Raw genomic sequence first — 12,272 nt, 5'->3', positions numbered from 1 at the left:
GGATCGCCGTGGAAAGGTTCAATATGAAATTAAATAGCGCCGGCTTAGACCGCGGAATAAGTTAAGCATCTTCTCTCCATCTGTTCTGTTCTTTCTAATCAGTTTGCAAACAAAGAAAAGCCGGCAGATCCCACTCCCCGTGGGAGTCGATGTTACGTAAAGTTTATTCAGATTTATTTTTGCAGTTCTGGAGAACTTGCTGTTGTGATTCAACAAAATAAAGCTGGTAGCGACAGGCATGCGGTTGAGGGCACGTGTATTGGACTTTTCTTCTTTTGCGGCTAGCTGGGAGCCCGTGTGATGGGCTGGGCGTCCTTCAGAACTCTCAGGTAGTCTCTAAGGTGCCGCACCGTGTACACCTGCGTCGCGAACGGTGTACAGTTAGTGAAAAGAATCAAAACAATGGAGCACATCCGCTTTCCCTCACTCGAATGCGCGTCCTTTCTTTTTTTTAATATTTTCTTGTTCTTTTTTTGGATGTGTGTGTGTGTGTGTGTGAGCGCAGACGCGTTGAGTTGGGAGGATCCTTTCCTTCATACAAATTCTAACACATCAATTGAAAACGGGATAAATGGCAAGAAAGTACACGGAGACGGCATGATATCACCATGCCTTTAGCCTTCAACTCCCCCATTTTCTCCCCGCGCAGCACGACCAACGCTGCCTGGTGGACTATGTTCGCAAGTGCCTGGAAAATTTCACCAGCACAGCCCTGGACTCACGGCTCCCTAACCTATAGTGGCACTTTTTAACAATCATAATGCTTTCCTTCATTCTCTGCGCATAAAGTGAGAGGCAGTGCAGTGAACATCTCGTTTTACGCTATTTACGAATGTCCACCGTATTTTTGCGACAGCAAATATGCGGAAACTTGAGGCGGCGCCACCGCGCTGTCCTGGTATATTGACGACGCATTCGCGGCCTGCGTGGGAACGGTTAGGGGGCCTCCAGAGACGCGCATTGCGTTTGGCTGAACAAATGACGAAGCGAAGTGTAGAAGTACCACCGCGCTGAGCCCAGTCGTCTCTGCCGTATCCAGCAGGGCAGCGTTCTGCCTCCCCATGACGGCACGAGCGCTGCGCATTCCTGCCGAGGAGCTGTGTGCATACCACACACCGTAGTGCATACTCTGTTACGAAGGGAAATATACAGTAAACGTCAAGCTAACAATATGTAATCATTTCATTGCAAATGTCGATGGTTCTTCCGTGGTTCATATCTCGTGCACCATCGATGTGCCACGCGTGTGCGGTGTTCAAGCTCACCGCGCTAGGCGTTGTGACACGCTTCGTATCTTCCAGGGCGCTGTTCCTGCTGCACGTATCTCGCGTGCTGCATCGCGCCACGTCGATTACGCGTATGGTTAGAACACTGCGCGCGAGGAGCTCGAGCGCAGCGCTAGACGCTGATGTCGCCTTCAGTGCCCCCCGCCTGCCAATTTCTTTCGCACTGCAGCCAGACGCGTTGGAGTTTCACTTATCTTGTCAGAAGGCCTCCCTTAAGTACTCCACGATAACATTGTACGGACAATGTGAATGCATTGTCCGTACAATTTGTCCAGGCAAGTTGTAGTACGTTTTGCGGGTAACTCTGTAAAAAAACTGATGCTATAGTCTCAGTTCCGTGACTTGAGTGGTAGGCTGCGATAAATTTTGCAATTGCAGTATGAGTCCTAATGCAGGCAACGCACTGCAGAATAATTGCTTTTTTAAATTAAATAGGGATTCAGTTATCACAACTCCCCTGTGACATTCACCGGCGGGAGTGGCACTTCGCTGAAAAAGTAAACTGGCTATCTCTACCACATGCGCTTTCAGCTATTAGGTTAATTCCGCTAAAACGTCCCCACAAAAATTTGGCAAACTTGGTGTGACTGTTCTGCATTGGACAAACGGTACACTTCCGCGTGCGATGCGACTACTCGTACCAATAATCGCATCGTTTCATACTGGTTGCGACAGTCGGAGCAGCCATCTCTCTGATGTGTGTCGCATGTATTCTACCGGACGCTGCATGGTGCCGTGTGTTTCTTGCTTTACTTTCATTAAATTTACAGTCAGATAAGATTGAACTCCATTTTTTTGTTCTGGTACTCATACACTTAACTGACGAACACCTGGACATATCTTGAAAACCTGTTAGGAAAATGATGTCAGTGTCGGGGCATCAATCGTATTCGCTGTCTAACACTTGACAACAGTCGAGGAAGGCCTATATACGATAATTATAGCACGTGAATAAATTCCAAGATATACAGCGTCATTTGAACGTTCAACCTCCCACCTCACGAAGCTTACCTTGAAGAGTACTACACCGATGAGAATGATCGACGGAGTTTTGAAGAAACCGAGCTGCGAATTGTCAAAACATTGAATTGTCAGGAGTAATGCACAGGGAAAGTACTAAACATCAATATTCATATTCAGCAGTATGACATCTGACGCTGCTGGTGTCTTTTACGTATAATTTGCGAACGAACACTGGATGATGGACATCGACCGCGGGACGCTCTGTCACTTTTGTACCGCTGTCAAATCGAAACTACCTAGTAAGGAGGCAAATACCTAAATGAATTTATGGGTGGCGCTAACCTCTGTGCCAATGGCTGACGTTAAGTATGCAAGGTATCTGAATAAGTAGCTTAAGGCAGATTGGTTGTTACCTGCTTTTTAGTTGCTGTGCGTGAGTGTACTGCTCGCACGAGTGGTAGTTAAACATGTTGGACTGCACAAGGCCATGTGTACGTTCACCTCTGTGTTGTTTGTAGTCGTGCTTTTAATCTCAGTATTTCACTATATATATATATATATATATATATATATATATATATATATATATATATATATATATATATATATATATTGCGTGAATTTTGTGCAGTTTCATTTATTTTAAAATTCATTTACTAACCCTAACGGTCTTCAAAGGCATTACATTCCGAGGGAGAGAGATGCAGATGATGAAAAACAGGAGAGTACTCAAGTACTACATTATATAGAAGTAAAGCAGTTGGCATAACAAACAAGTTATATACACGTAATATAAAGGCATGGAATATACAAACAATAAATCTGAATACACACAAGGAGTGTAATGCGGACATCATGTACAGCAATGTACACTATCACGTGCACCAATAACCTGAAGTTCACCATAGAACTTGAGTGCATATTTGTGCATTTATTTACTTCGACATTGTTCAGTTCTTGTAACACATGCAATTTTTCGTGGAAGGCGTTTCCGCTCTTTAATAGCCAAATGCAAACAAGGAAGCTCTCATGAGGTCATTGCAAGGGAATGGAGGCTGAACTTTAGAATCGTGGTCAATACAGGGAAAAAAGCGTAGGTTTAAATATTGTTTCTGTGTTGTTGCTAGTATGATGATAGAGCTTATGGAAGAAAGTTAGCCGCTTTGTCTTGCGTCTGCTTTGTGACGGGTCCAGGCCAAGGAACCTCTTAATAATTTATATGCTTGTATATATATATGGAACAATGCCCTGAAATGTCTGTACCTACTTGTGCTATGTCTCGTTTCTCAGACATCAGTGTGGAAGAATGAATGAATGAATACATTTCATTGGCCATGTACAGCATCTGCTATATGGCGCTAATCTCTACATTATAATTTTAGTTATTACTTATGATTGGCGATTTTTTTTAGGTGTTTTCCCCAGAGCTGCCTAACTGGATGATAAAATTTGATGAAAGCACGTCTGTTAACACTATCAATAGCTCATGAAATCTACAGCATCAGCTTAGCGACCCCCTCACCGCGCTCCCTTTCCGAACTAGCTTGCAAAACTGTGTTTTTGCTTTTGACTATTTCCATTACAAAGAAAGGAGGGAAGACAAGAAACATTTATAGAACCTTCTTGAAACGAGCACTATTTGTAGCCTTTATAGCGAGTCAGTGTCACTCGTCCGACAACCGAGTGGCGACGCACAGAGCTCACCCATCGATCCGCAGCAAGCCACGACCTCCTGTTTTCTGCAGCAGGTTGCCGTAACCATCGGTCACCGCATAGAGTTTATTTCAAGGTTTTTTGTCCTAAGTCGATGCGAGTCGACAAACCTGCCCCCACCCGCAAAATCACATCAAAGAGATGCGATTCACTTCTACGTCGCGATTTCCAGCCAACATAGGTACAGACGGCTTGATACTTAATAGACGCAAAACCATGCGAGGTAAATTTTACTGTCGCGAATATAACACTGCGTCAAAACGAGGCCGCAAGAACAAACAGCACACGACACAGAGCTGACTAGCACAATAACAACGCTCCGTAAATTTTCTGCACGCTACATGGGACCTGAAATTTCTAACGGGTGCGTTGTCAGGGGCAATGTCCGGATGTGGCAACCAGCTGTGGCTGCCAGTGGCAGGTGAACGCTAGAACATGCATGCTTGCGAGAAAAAAAGCGCATGAAGATGAAAAATCTCGACGGCGGCTGGAGGAGCAGTGACAGCGGTGCTCCCACCCGTGCTTAAATGTAATTATTCCCCGTGCAGGAATGCCACCGTACTCTACGCGAGCTCTTAACCACTAGCGGTTAATATTACATTTGTGAAGGAAGAATAAAACAGAGAATCTCGTGTTGCATGCTGCTTATATTTACAACTTCATCTTTTTTTTTCTTCTTGACCGGAGAGAGGCATGGCAATTCTGGGAGATAATAACCGTGCAGGCTGCCTCTTCATCGACTGTAAGCTGTCTACAATCGCTTCGAGCTCGTTCGATGCACTTCAATGATCGATGCGGACCGTTGTCCTGGTGAAAATAAAGTAAATATCCCTAGCTATAAACTATACCTAATTCATGAACAGAGAACTGTTGCATTGTGTTCGCGTTCGTATAGCAAGGGTCTATAATTTAGCCATTTATTTTTGTTTTCATTAGTTTTCCTCGGAGCGACCACGGCGTTCATGGAAGGTTACACCTATGGCGACAAGGGCGCTCGTAGCTCGCAAGGTTCGCAGCCCATTTCTCAAGAAAGGCCTTTGTAAGACAGAAACACGTGGCATGTATACCTTTACAACACACAGAGAGTGAGAAACCGAGTGCCAGATAAATGTATGCAATAGTACATCACAGATGTATCTCTATCAGAACGTTTGTAGAAATATTAAACTAGCGACATATTACACAGTTGAAGACTCAACTGCCATCTCACAACTTCTATTAGAGCTTCACAGCCATGACCACGCTGTAATCCGTATATTCACTCTTTATGTGGGGACACACCTCGGCTTGTTCGCGAGGCGCGATCGACCAGATAAAGTAGGCACGGCGCGCGTGCATCAGTATGGTTACGGCAGCGGATGCTGTTACGTTCGGCCTGCAGGGGCTGGCGAACTTCGTGGAAGCGACCGTCGAACTCTGCCAGGCCCGCTGCGATGACTCGCTTTGTGAAAACAAGAATGCGCCGCGTCAACAACCCGTAGGAGCCGGCATGTCTGCTGCGGCGACTCGCTTTGTAAGGACGACAATACGCCGCGTCCCCAAGCGAGCGGTGCCGGGATGTCTAGACGCAGTCGGTGGACCAAGTATTGTTAGCGGATTCGCCGTCATCGTCACGGTTTGTTTGGAGCGGGGAAACTCCTGGAAGGAGGTGTTTTGCGGCTCCGTCTCACGGGTTTAGAAGTCGTCAGTCAATGGACAGATGCGGCGGCCACTGTCTGCGGGGTCAACTCTGGGACCAAGACGCGCCTGCTCAGGGCAAGACCTGTGTCTGCGAAAACCCTCTCACCTTGGTGTCGTCAGTGAAACCTGTGCAAAAGTGAGTATGTAAACCCTCCTCCTCAAAGGCGGGTCGGCTACGATGACTTTGGGCGCTCCGCATTGGTCGAAGGTTGAACGGCCGTTTTCCCTCACCTACGGATCCAGGGAGGACAGAGTGTATTTAAGCAGCCGTTGTCGGCTGTTCAGTGTGCGTTCTCTTTCAGTCATGCTAGACTGATGAACTGTAACGTTCTCGTGTAGATACTGTGAATAAATCCCATATTCCTCGTTCTCGATGAGAACAAGTCTCTCCCTTCAACAACGTCCTCAGCGTGGATGAGTTGGGTGACGGCATGGTCCAGCTACCATCTATTTCATGCCCGACCCCAACCCTTATAATGCCTATCGGCGGCAAGACGCAACTTCAAGACAAAAAAAAAAAGTTTTATCTCTCGCAACCGGCGCTTTACCGGAAATCCGAAATGATTGACTGACGTGCGAAAGTAGGCAACCGTGGTGAGGAGCTTGAGGGGAGAGGTAAAACACCTAAATAGGGAGAGGGCACCATCGCATCGACGGAGCAGATATGTCGACGCGACACCGCGTGCAGCCGCTGTTCTCTGGCTGTTTTGCGTTATATCCACGCGTTCCTTATGCGCGCAATCTCTCGCCTGCGTTCTAACTGAAGTTGCGTCGTCCCGCCGATAGGCACACACTGCCTTCAATTCACCTTACCGATGGACGCGCACCGTTGCTACTTTATCTGGTCGGTTGTGCCTCGCGAGTGTCCTCACCTAAAGAGTGTACAGGCTGTCTCAGCTAACTTTAGCCAGAGCTTGAAAATATGCGAATGCCACGTAGCTAGACAAAACCAAGGTAATGTTGTTTGCCGTCGCTTGGAGATACTCAGATTATTTTTCTTTCGTTCTACCTAATTACACAATTAGTCCTAAATAATGAATCAACTTCTCAAGTATTATGATTAGATGAGCATCTTGAAACTGTAAAAGCATTGTTAATGAGTGAACATTGTCAATGAGAAAATTGTAGAGAAACATGATAAACTGCCGCTACAGCTTTCTGTTCTTCAATGCGTTCTACATAAAAGTGTTTTTCCGAGCGTGAAGGAAGCCCGCGAATACACACAAAGTGCCTCGAGTGGACGGTCACGCGGCAATTTTCCGTGCATTCGCGGGCTTCTGTCACGCTAAGAAAAAAAAAACACTTTTATGTAGCACGTATTGAGCAACAGAAAGCTGTATCGGGAGTTTTTCTTGTTGCTCTACAATTTTCTCATTGACACTTTTCATCTAATTATAATATTTGTGAAGTTGATATATTAAGACTATTTCTCTGATTAGGCGGAATGAAAAAAAGACTAATTTGAGTATGTGGCTAAAGTTAGCTGGGGCACCCTGCATATCTTACACCGTGGCCCTGACCACAATGCCGTCATCAGGTTGAACTCGAATTTTGAGATTGAAGAAGAACAAAACGGTGGCGTAGTAGTATTTTGTCACGTGCGACAGAATATTGCAAAACATGCTGCACCATTTCAAACGTATTCTGTCAAGCGTGATTCATAAAGCGGATTAGGGGGAGCAATCTCTCTTAGGTGCTGCCTCGGCGGTTGACGATTCCTGACAGAAGCCAGCACGAGGCACTGTTTAGTATAACGTGCATGCCGCATCAGGACTGTTACGCAACTCACGTTCTCGCTGTTTGCCTTCCAAGCCACGAGGCCAATCCACGAGACGGACTCAAACGCCGTGCATGCCGAACTCCAGCCGATGTAGACTTGCAGCACCTCTCGACAGTTCTGCGTAGCACACGGCGACTGTAGGTTTGCGGCGCAACGACGCACGAGGCGGTACTGAACGCGAGCACATGCTTTGCGCGTCGCTGGCAGCATGTCAAGAACAACTTAGCACTTATGGTCTAGGACACCAAATTTTCAGCATCGCTGGTGACTGCGCTAGGCACTTAATTCCGTAAAACTGAGAGCAAGCGCCCACATTGGCTGCGATACATTTATGGGAAAGCTGCATGGGTGGCTAATTATTGACCTACTTAGCGCCTGTCCTCCACTTTATTGTGCCGATTGCTCGTGTAATTAGCGCTTTAGAAAATCAGGTTATTAAAGTCAAAACGAGTACATATCGCTCATTAAGGTTCACGCAGGCATTACTATTACATCTCTAAGTCAACTGCCAGTAGAAGCTAATCACACTCACATCTTCGATTCCGATGAGAAGAAGCAGGTCTACCATGATGCTCAGCGTTGTCGTGATTACGTAAGGTATGGGCAGCAGTGATACCTCTGTTTATACGAAGGGAAAAGAAAATCTGTTTTAACACAACATAGGAAAGGCATTGTAATGGCTGAACGTGCTTAAAACGGATAAAACGAGCTAAACAGAAATTCAACGTTCATTACATTCCAAAGTAAGCACATGCGCCCCCCTCTACGCACTTTCCAGGGCGAGGCCGAAACACCGATAACTATGCCGGTGCCTTAGAGAAAGAATTCAGCTATAGTTGCCCGAGTCGTGTGGCCATGCTGTGTGTCAGTCAGCTGCGTCAGTCTGATCTAAGCTGACTTGGAGTAAACAGACCGAGATATATCGCTTAGCTCGCCACGTATTGCTCCCCGCCTCGGTGGTGTCGGATTCATTAATGGGGCATCCGGCATCAAAGCGCCGTTTCATCCAATCATCGTCACCCCAGGGCGGCCCGGTGCGTGCCGGTGTGACTTGCCGAATTCGCCTTAAGACGCAAGCCGATCATTAACTCCATCCTGACTTCGAAAAGATCAACTGTTGTATTTACACTCTTTGAATACTACATCAAACATACCTCCCTACCGCGCCCCAACGCCAATCGCTTCCGACATACCTGAGTGTTTCCGATCTAAACCGACCTACATTGACACTGCGAAGCTGATTAGGCTATCTTAAACAGGGCCCGTATACGCAAAACTTACGTTAGTACGAGTGACCAGCCCACGAACGCCGTCCAATGCGACAACGGTCAAGACGATAGGGCGACGAAATCCAAGGTGTCAGCGAATCACTAACCGCACTTACGCACTGAGGGAAGTTTCGTGAAGCCGGGCCGATGGTTTAGCACAATGGAGCAAGGAAATACGTAAACATAAGTAGTCGGAACGCGCAGATTGGTGTTATGCAACTCGTCCTTAGCATGGCATCTGCATATAAAACGTAAAAACTGCCAAACTCGCGCTTCCTTCCCTTTGATGAATACAGACGGGGAGATTACCTTTCAAGGTGGTGTGGACGATGCTGAGCTTAATGTAGACGGTCGCTTCTTCCGGGTTGACGACGATGAAGAAGAGGATGAGCAGCAACAAGGCGTTGGAAATCTGTACCATTCAGAAACCAAACTTTAATGACAAAGCATATTCGAGAGTTTATTCATAGGCGGGGCCGCTACATTTCGCACTGCGCAAGATTCAATTGAGGAAAAACTAATCTCCGATTGGTTCATAACGGCGGCATGGCGTAGCGCGCGAATGTAGTGAAAAAAGGACAGATCACTTTTCTCTGTACTTCTTCCCCTGCATTCGTGCGCTATGCAATACCGCCGTTATTAACTGCGACCAACTCGCCCAAGCTGCGTGTCAACCTGGTTTTCCACCATAATTTATGCGTAATGGCGGGGCAGAACAACATGGCAGCAGACTTTAGTGCTGTCTGTGGCATGTGTTTCATTAGGAGAGAGAGTGAAGGAAAGAAGGTCCAGTAAAGAAGAGCGCTTGCTGCGCTAAGACCAGTTATTGATCCGCCGAGCCCAAGTGAATCCAAGCACTCCGAGAAGGAGGGGGTGGGTAAGGGAAATGATGAGAGGTTATGGCAGTGTGACGTGAGTACAGAATGTGTTCTGTATATGCCCCTATCTCTGGACAGTTGGGACTGTGAGCTGAGAGAGTGAACGTCGCCTTCACCTCAACCCCGCACCTAAAATTCGACATATCAGACAGACGTCGCAGGAAACACCTGGAAATGACAAAAATAGCGACATGACGAAATGATGACAAAAGGACACATCTTATATATGTAAAGCGCGCATTGTTCACTAGCTCCCTCCTTTGCTCTGATTTCGCTAAATTTACAGGGAATTTCAATTCACAGAGAACTACAACAACAACGACGATGACAACGACACGCTATTATATCGTAAATATGTGCAAAGGCGTGCGTCAGAGAGAAAAGCTCCGACTTGCGCGCGTCTCACTTACGAAGCAGAGCGCGGCGAAACTCTGGATGCTGGAACGGCTACGGAGGTGGAAGCAACAGTAGCAGCCCGCGGGGCACAAAGATTTGGCCGCCGGTAGAGCTCTGTAACATCGAGAGAATTGTAACCGTGGTGGTTAGACCTTGGAACATTCACTCATTCACTCCATCGACATGCTTAAGCATAAAGAGCGCATTGAAAATACGCGGACTAAGAACAGAAAAGACAGCGCCTGTTTCGTCTTTATTTTTTTTTTATGCGAAAGTCTCAAATGGTCCAATGAGCGATAGAAGCCGGCGTCTGTAGTCTGCAGCAGAGACACGGCACTTAATGTCCCATTAGCTGCAACGCCACGTCACCAGCGCGCCTCGGCGGAGCAGTGCGGGCGAGAGAGAAACACCTGCTGCTGGCGTGAGGGGAGACGGCATCGGAAATTGCGACGGCGCTGCCGTCAGTGTCAGTGTGGGCAAAATAAATGGTCATCCTGACAGAGTGAAGTGCGCTAAATAACTTTCGGTGTATCTAGCACGGCGAAGATAAAGTCCACATGAGGAGTGTAACACAAAAACAAAATTAGTTATTTAGGGCAAGTATTGATGCTTTTCTGCCGATAAATATAATTCAAAGCGGGGTATAACGAAGTACAGCCGGAGAGGGAGAACGTATTCGATGGTTTCCTTTTGCCCACAGCACAGCTGCGCCCTCACTAGGCGTTCTTCTTCGCTATGCAAAGTGACGACCCATTTATTTCTAGTTTGTTTACAGGGGCCTTTAAAGACCGCAAGAGTCTTTTTTTTCTCGTGGGCAGAGCGTCCGATATATTTGACTGATATGACGGCCACGACTCTTCTGCATATACTATTTCAGCACGTGCAACACATCCCAAACACAAATTTTAGCACTTGTAGCTCAAAAGCGTTTGGCGGGAACAGAAAACATTTGCTAAGGACAGTCCGGTTTCCTCTTGTCTGTCATTGCCTTGTGTTGTACACCAAAGTAGCGTGCTTTAGATTACAGATTCATTCATTCATTCATTCATTCATTCATTCATTCATTCATTCATTCATTCATTCATTCATTCATTCATTCATTCATTCATTCATTTTTCGAAGTGCCAGTGAAGCGGTAATGGCGCACTTGTAAATTCTAGAAGAAAAATAGAAAAAGAAAGCATGAAATGTGAACAAATAGCGGTACAGGGTAGCGTAAAAAGAAACGTTATTACCAAATGGCTTTGTTGTGCTATGACCACTGCTTCAAAGATGTTAGCATACAATCTCTATGATCGGGACAAAGAAGTGGCTTTATCTGCACAATCCGCGACCTTACGTCTTCATAGCCTTCGGCGAGAACGCAATGCGGGAATGCCCGGAAGGCACTTTTAGAATAATTGTTACTTGCAGATGTAGGGTATTGTGACATTGCGTTCAACATCGTCGCGACCCTGCCCTTGTTCCCATAAACAGAAAGGAGATTCTGCAGGCGCATGGTGAACTTACATGGTGCCAAGGAAAGCGTCCTATTTAGTAGAACTTTACAACTCTTATAGGCGCCTGGAACACCACTAGTTGTTACCAAATACTCATTGGCTGCCGTTTGTGCGCCGCCCTGGCGTTGTGTTACACATTGCAGGAAAACACACGAGTCCGCATGATGTTCCTGTGACATATATGTACTGTGAAGTTGGCGCATAGGGTAAAGCGTTACTCCTTGAGTGAGTAGATGTACAATTTTGAATCTACCTTAATTTCGCCACGTCTAAAAGACTTACTTTCTGTGCTGCAGCATATACGTTTGCTCGTATGTTAATGATCTTTGTGTGCTACTGAGATTAGACGCCGTCATACTTACTAGCATTACTTTCATGTAATGCTAGTAAGTATAAACGAGAAATGCGGTAGCCAGCACTAATTACAGTGTCGACTTGTCCCTTGCGTCTGTGTAAATGAGGTAATTTTCTTTACCTGGTTGCAGGCGGTTGTTCCGGTGCTATTGGCTCCATTGCTGCCGTTCGTGAAGGATGATGATGATAATGGTGCTAATAGTGGGGATAATGCGATGATAATGGCGCGCAGGCTAGCTAGCTCCTATTGTTTAAACATTCAACGTCAACGTCCATTTTTGGTTCACTTTCATTCTCTTTGTGCAAACGGCGTGTTCGTGTCAGTAATCATCGCGATAACTGTAGTTACTAGTTGACGATTGTCGCAATACTTGCACACAGTAAGTACATGTGCATTAAATACGTTCCGCATAGCTTTATCGGCGTTCAAGAGGCAGTGAGTGTTGTGTGACGTT

General features: G+C 46.3%; 1 protein-coding gene across 1 annotated transcript; it reads right to left on the bottom strand.

Annotated features, from left to right (window-relative positions):
- Nucleotides 1-128: 128 nt before the first annotated feature.
- Nucleotides 129-12,006, bottom strand: LOC139057816 (uncharacterized). Its single transcript, XM_070536571.1, has 7 exons — nt 11,939-12,006; nt 9,979-10,078; nt 9,000-9,102; nt 7,955-8,040; nt 7,432-7,539; nt 2,298-2,351; nt 129-359 (listed from the first exon to the last, which is right to left on the bottom strand). Exons 1-7 carry the CDS (start codon nt 11,974-11,976, stop codon nt 282-284), a joined length of 567 nt encoding a protein of 188 aa, XP_070392672.1. The 5' UTR covers nt 11,977-12,006; the 3' UTR covers nt 129-281.
- Nucleotides 12,007-12,272: the final 266 nt, after the last annotated feature.

The sequence above is a fragment of the Dermacentor albipictus genome, chromosome 3 (genome assembly GCF_038994185.2).
Source record: "Dermacentor albipictus isolate Rhodes 1998 colony chromosome 3, USDA_Dalb.pri_finalv2, whole genome shotgun sequence".
NCBI lineage: Eukaryota > Metazoa > Arthropoda > Arachnida > Ixodida > Ixodidae > Dermacentor > Dermacentor albipictus.
This window is presented reverse-complemented; position numbering and strand designations above follow the sequence as displayed.

Bases quoted from the DNA above. Each gene is read 5' to 3' on its own strand.
- LOC139057816 (XM_070536571.1), bottom strand. From the start codon at position 11,976: ATGGAGCCAATAGCACCGGAACAACCGCCTGCAACCAG. The intron at 9,103-9,978 runs GTAAGTGAGACG...TGAATGGTACAG, and splicing joins GTTTCGCCGCGCTCTGCTTC to ATTTCCAACGCCTTGTTGCT. The intron at 2,352-7,431 runs GTGAGTTGCGTA...GACAATTCGCAG, and splicing joins GGAAGGCAAACAGCGAGAAC to CTCGGTTTCTTCAAAACTCC.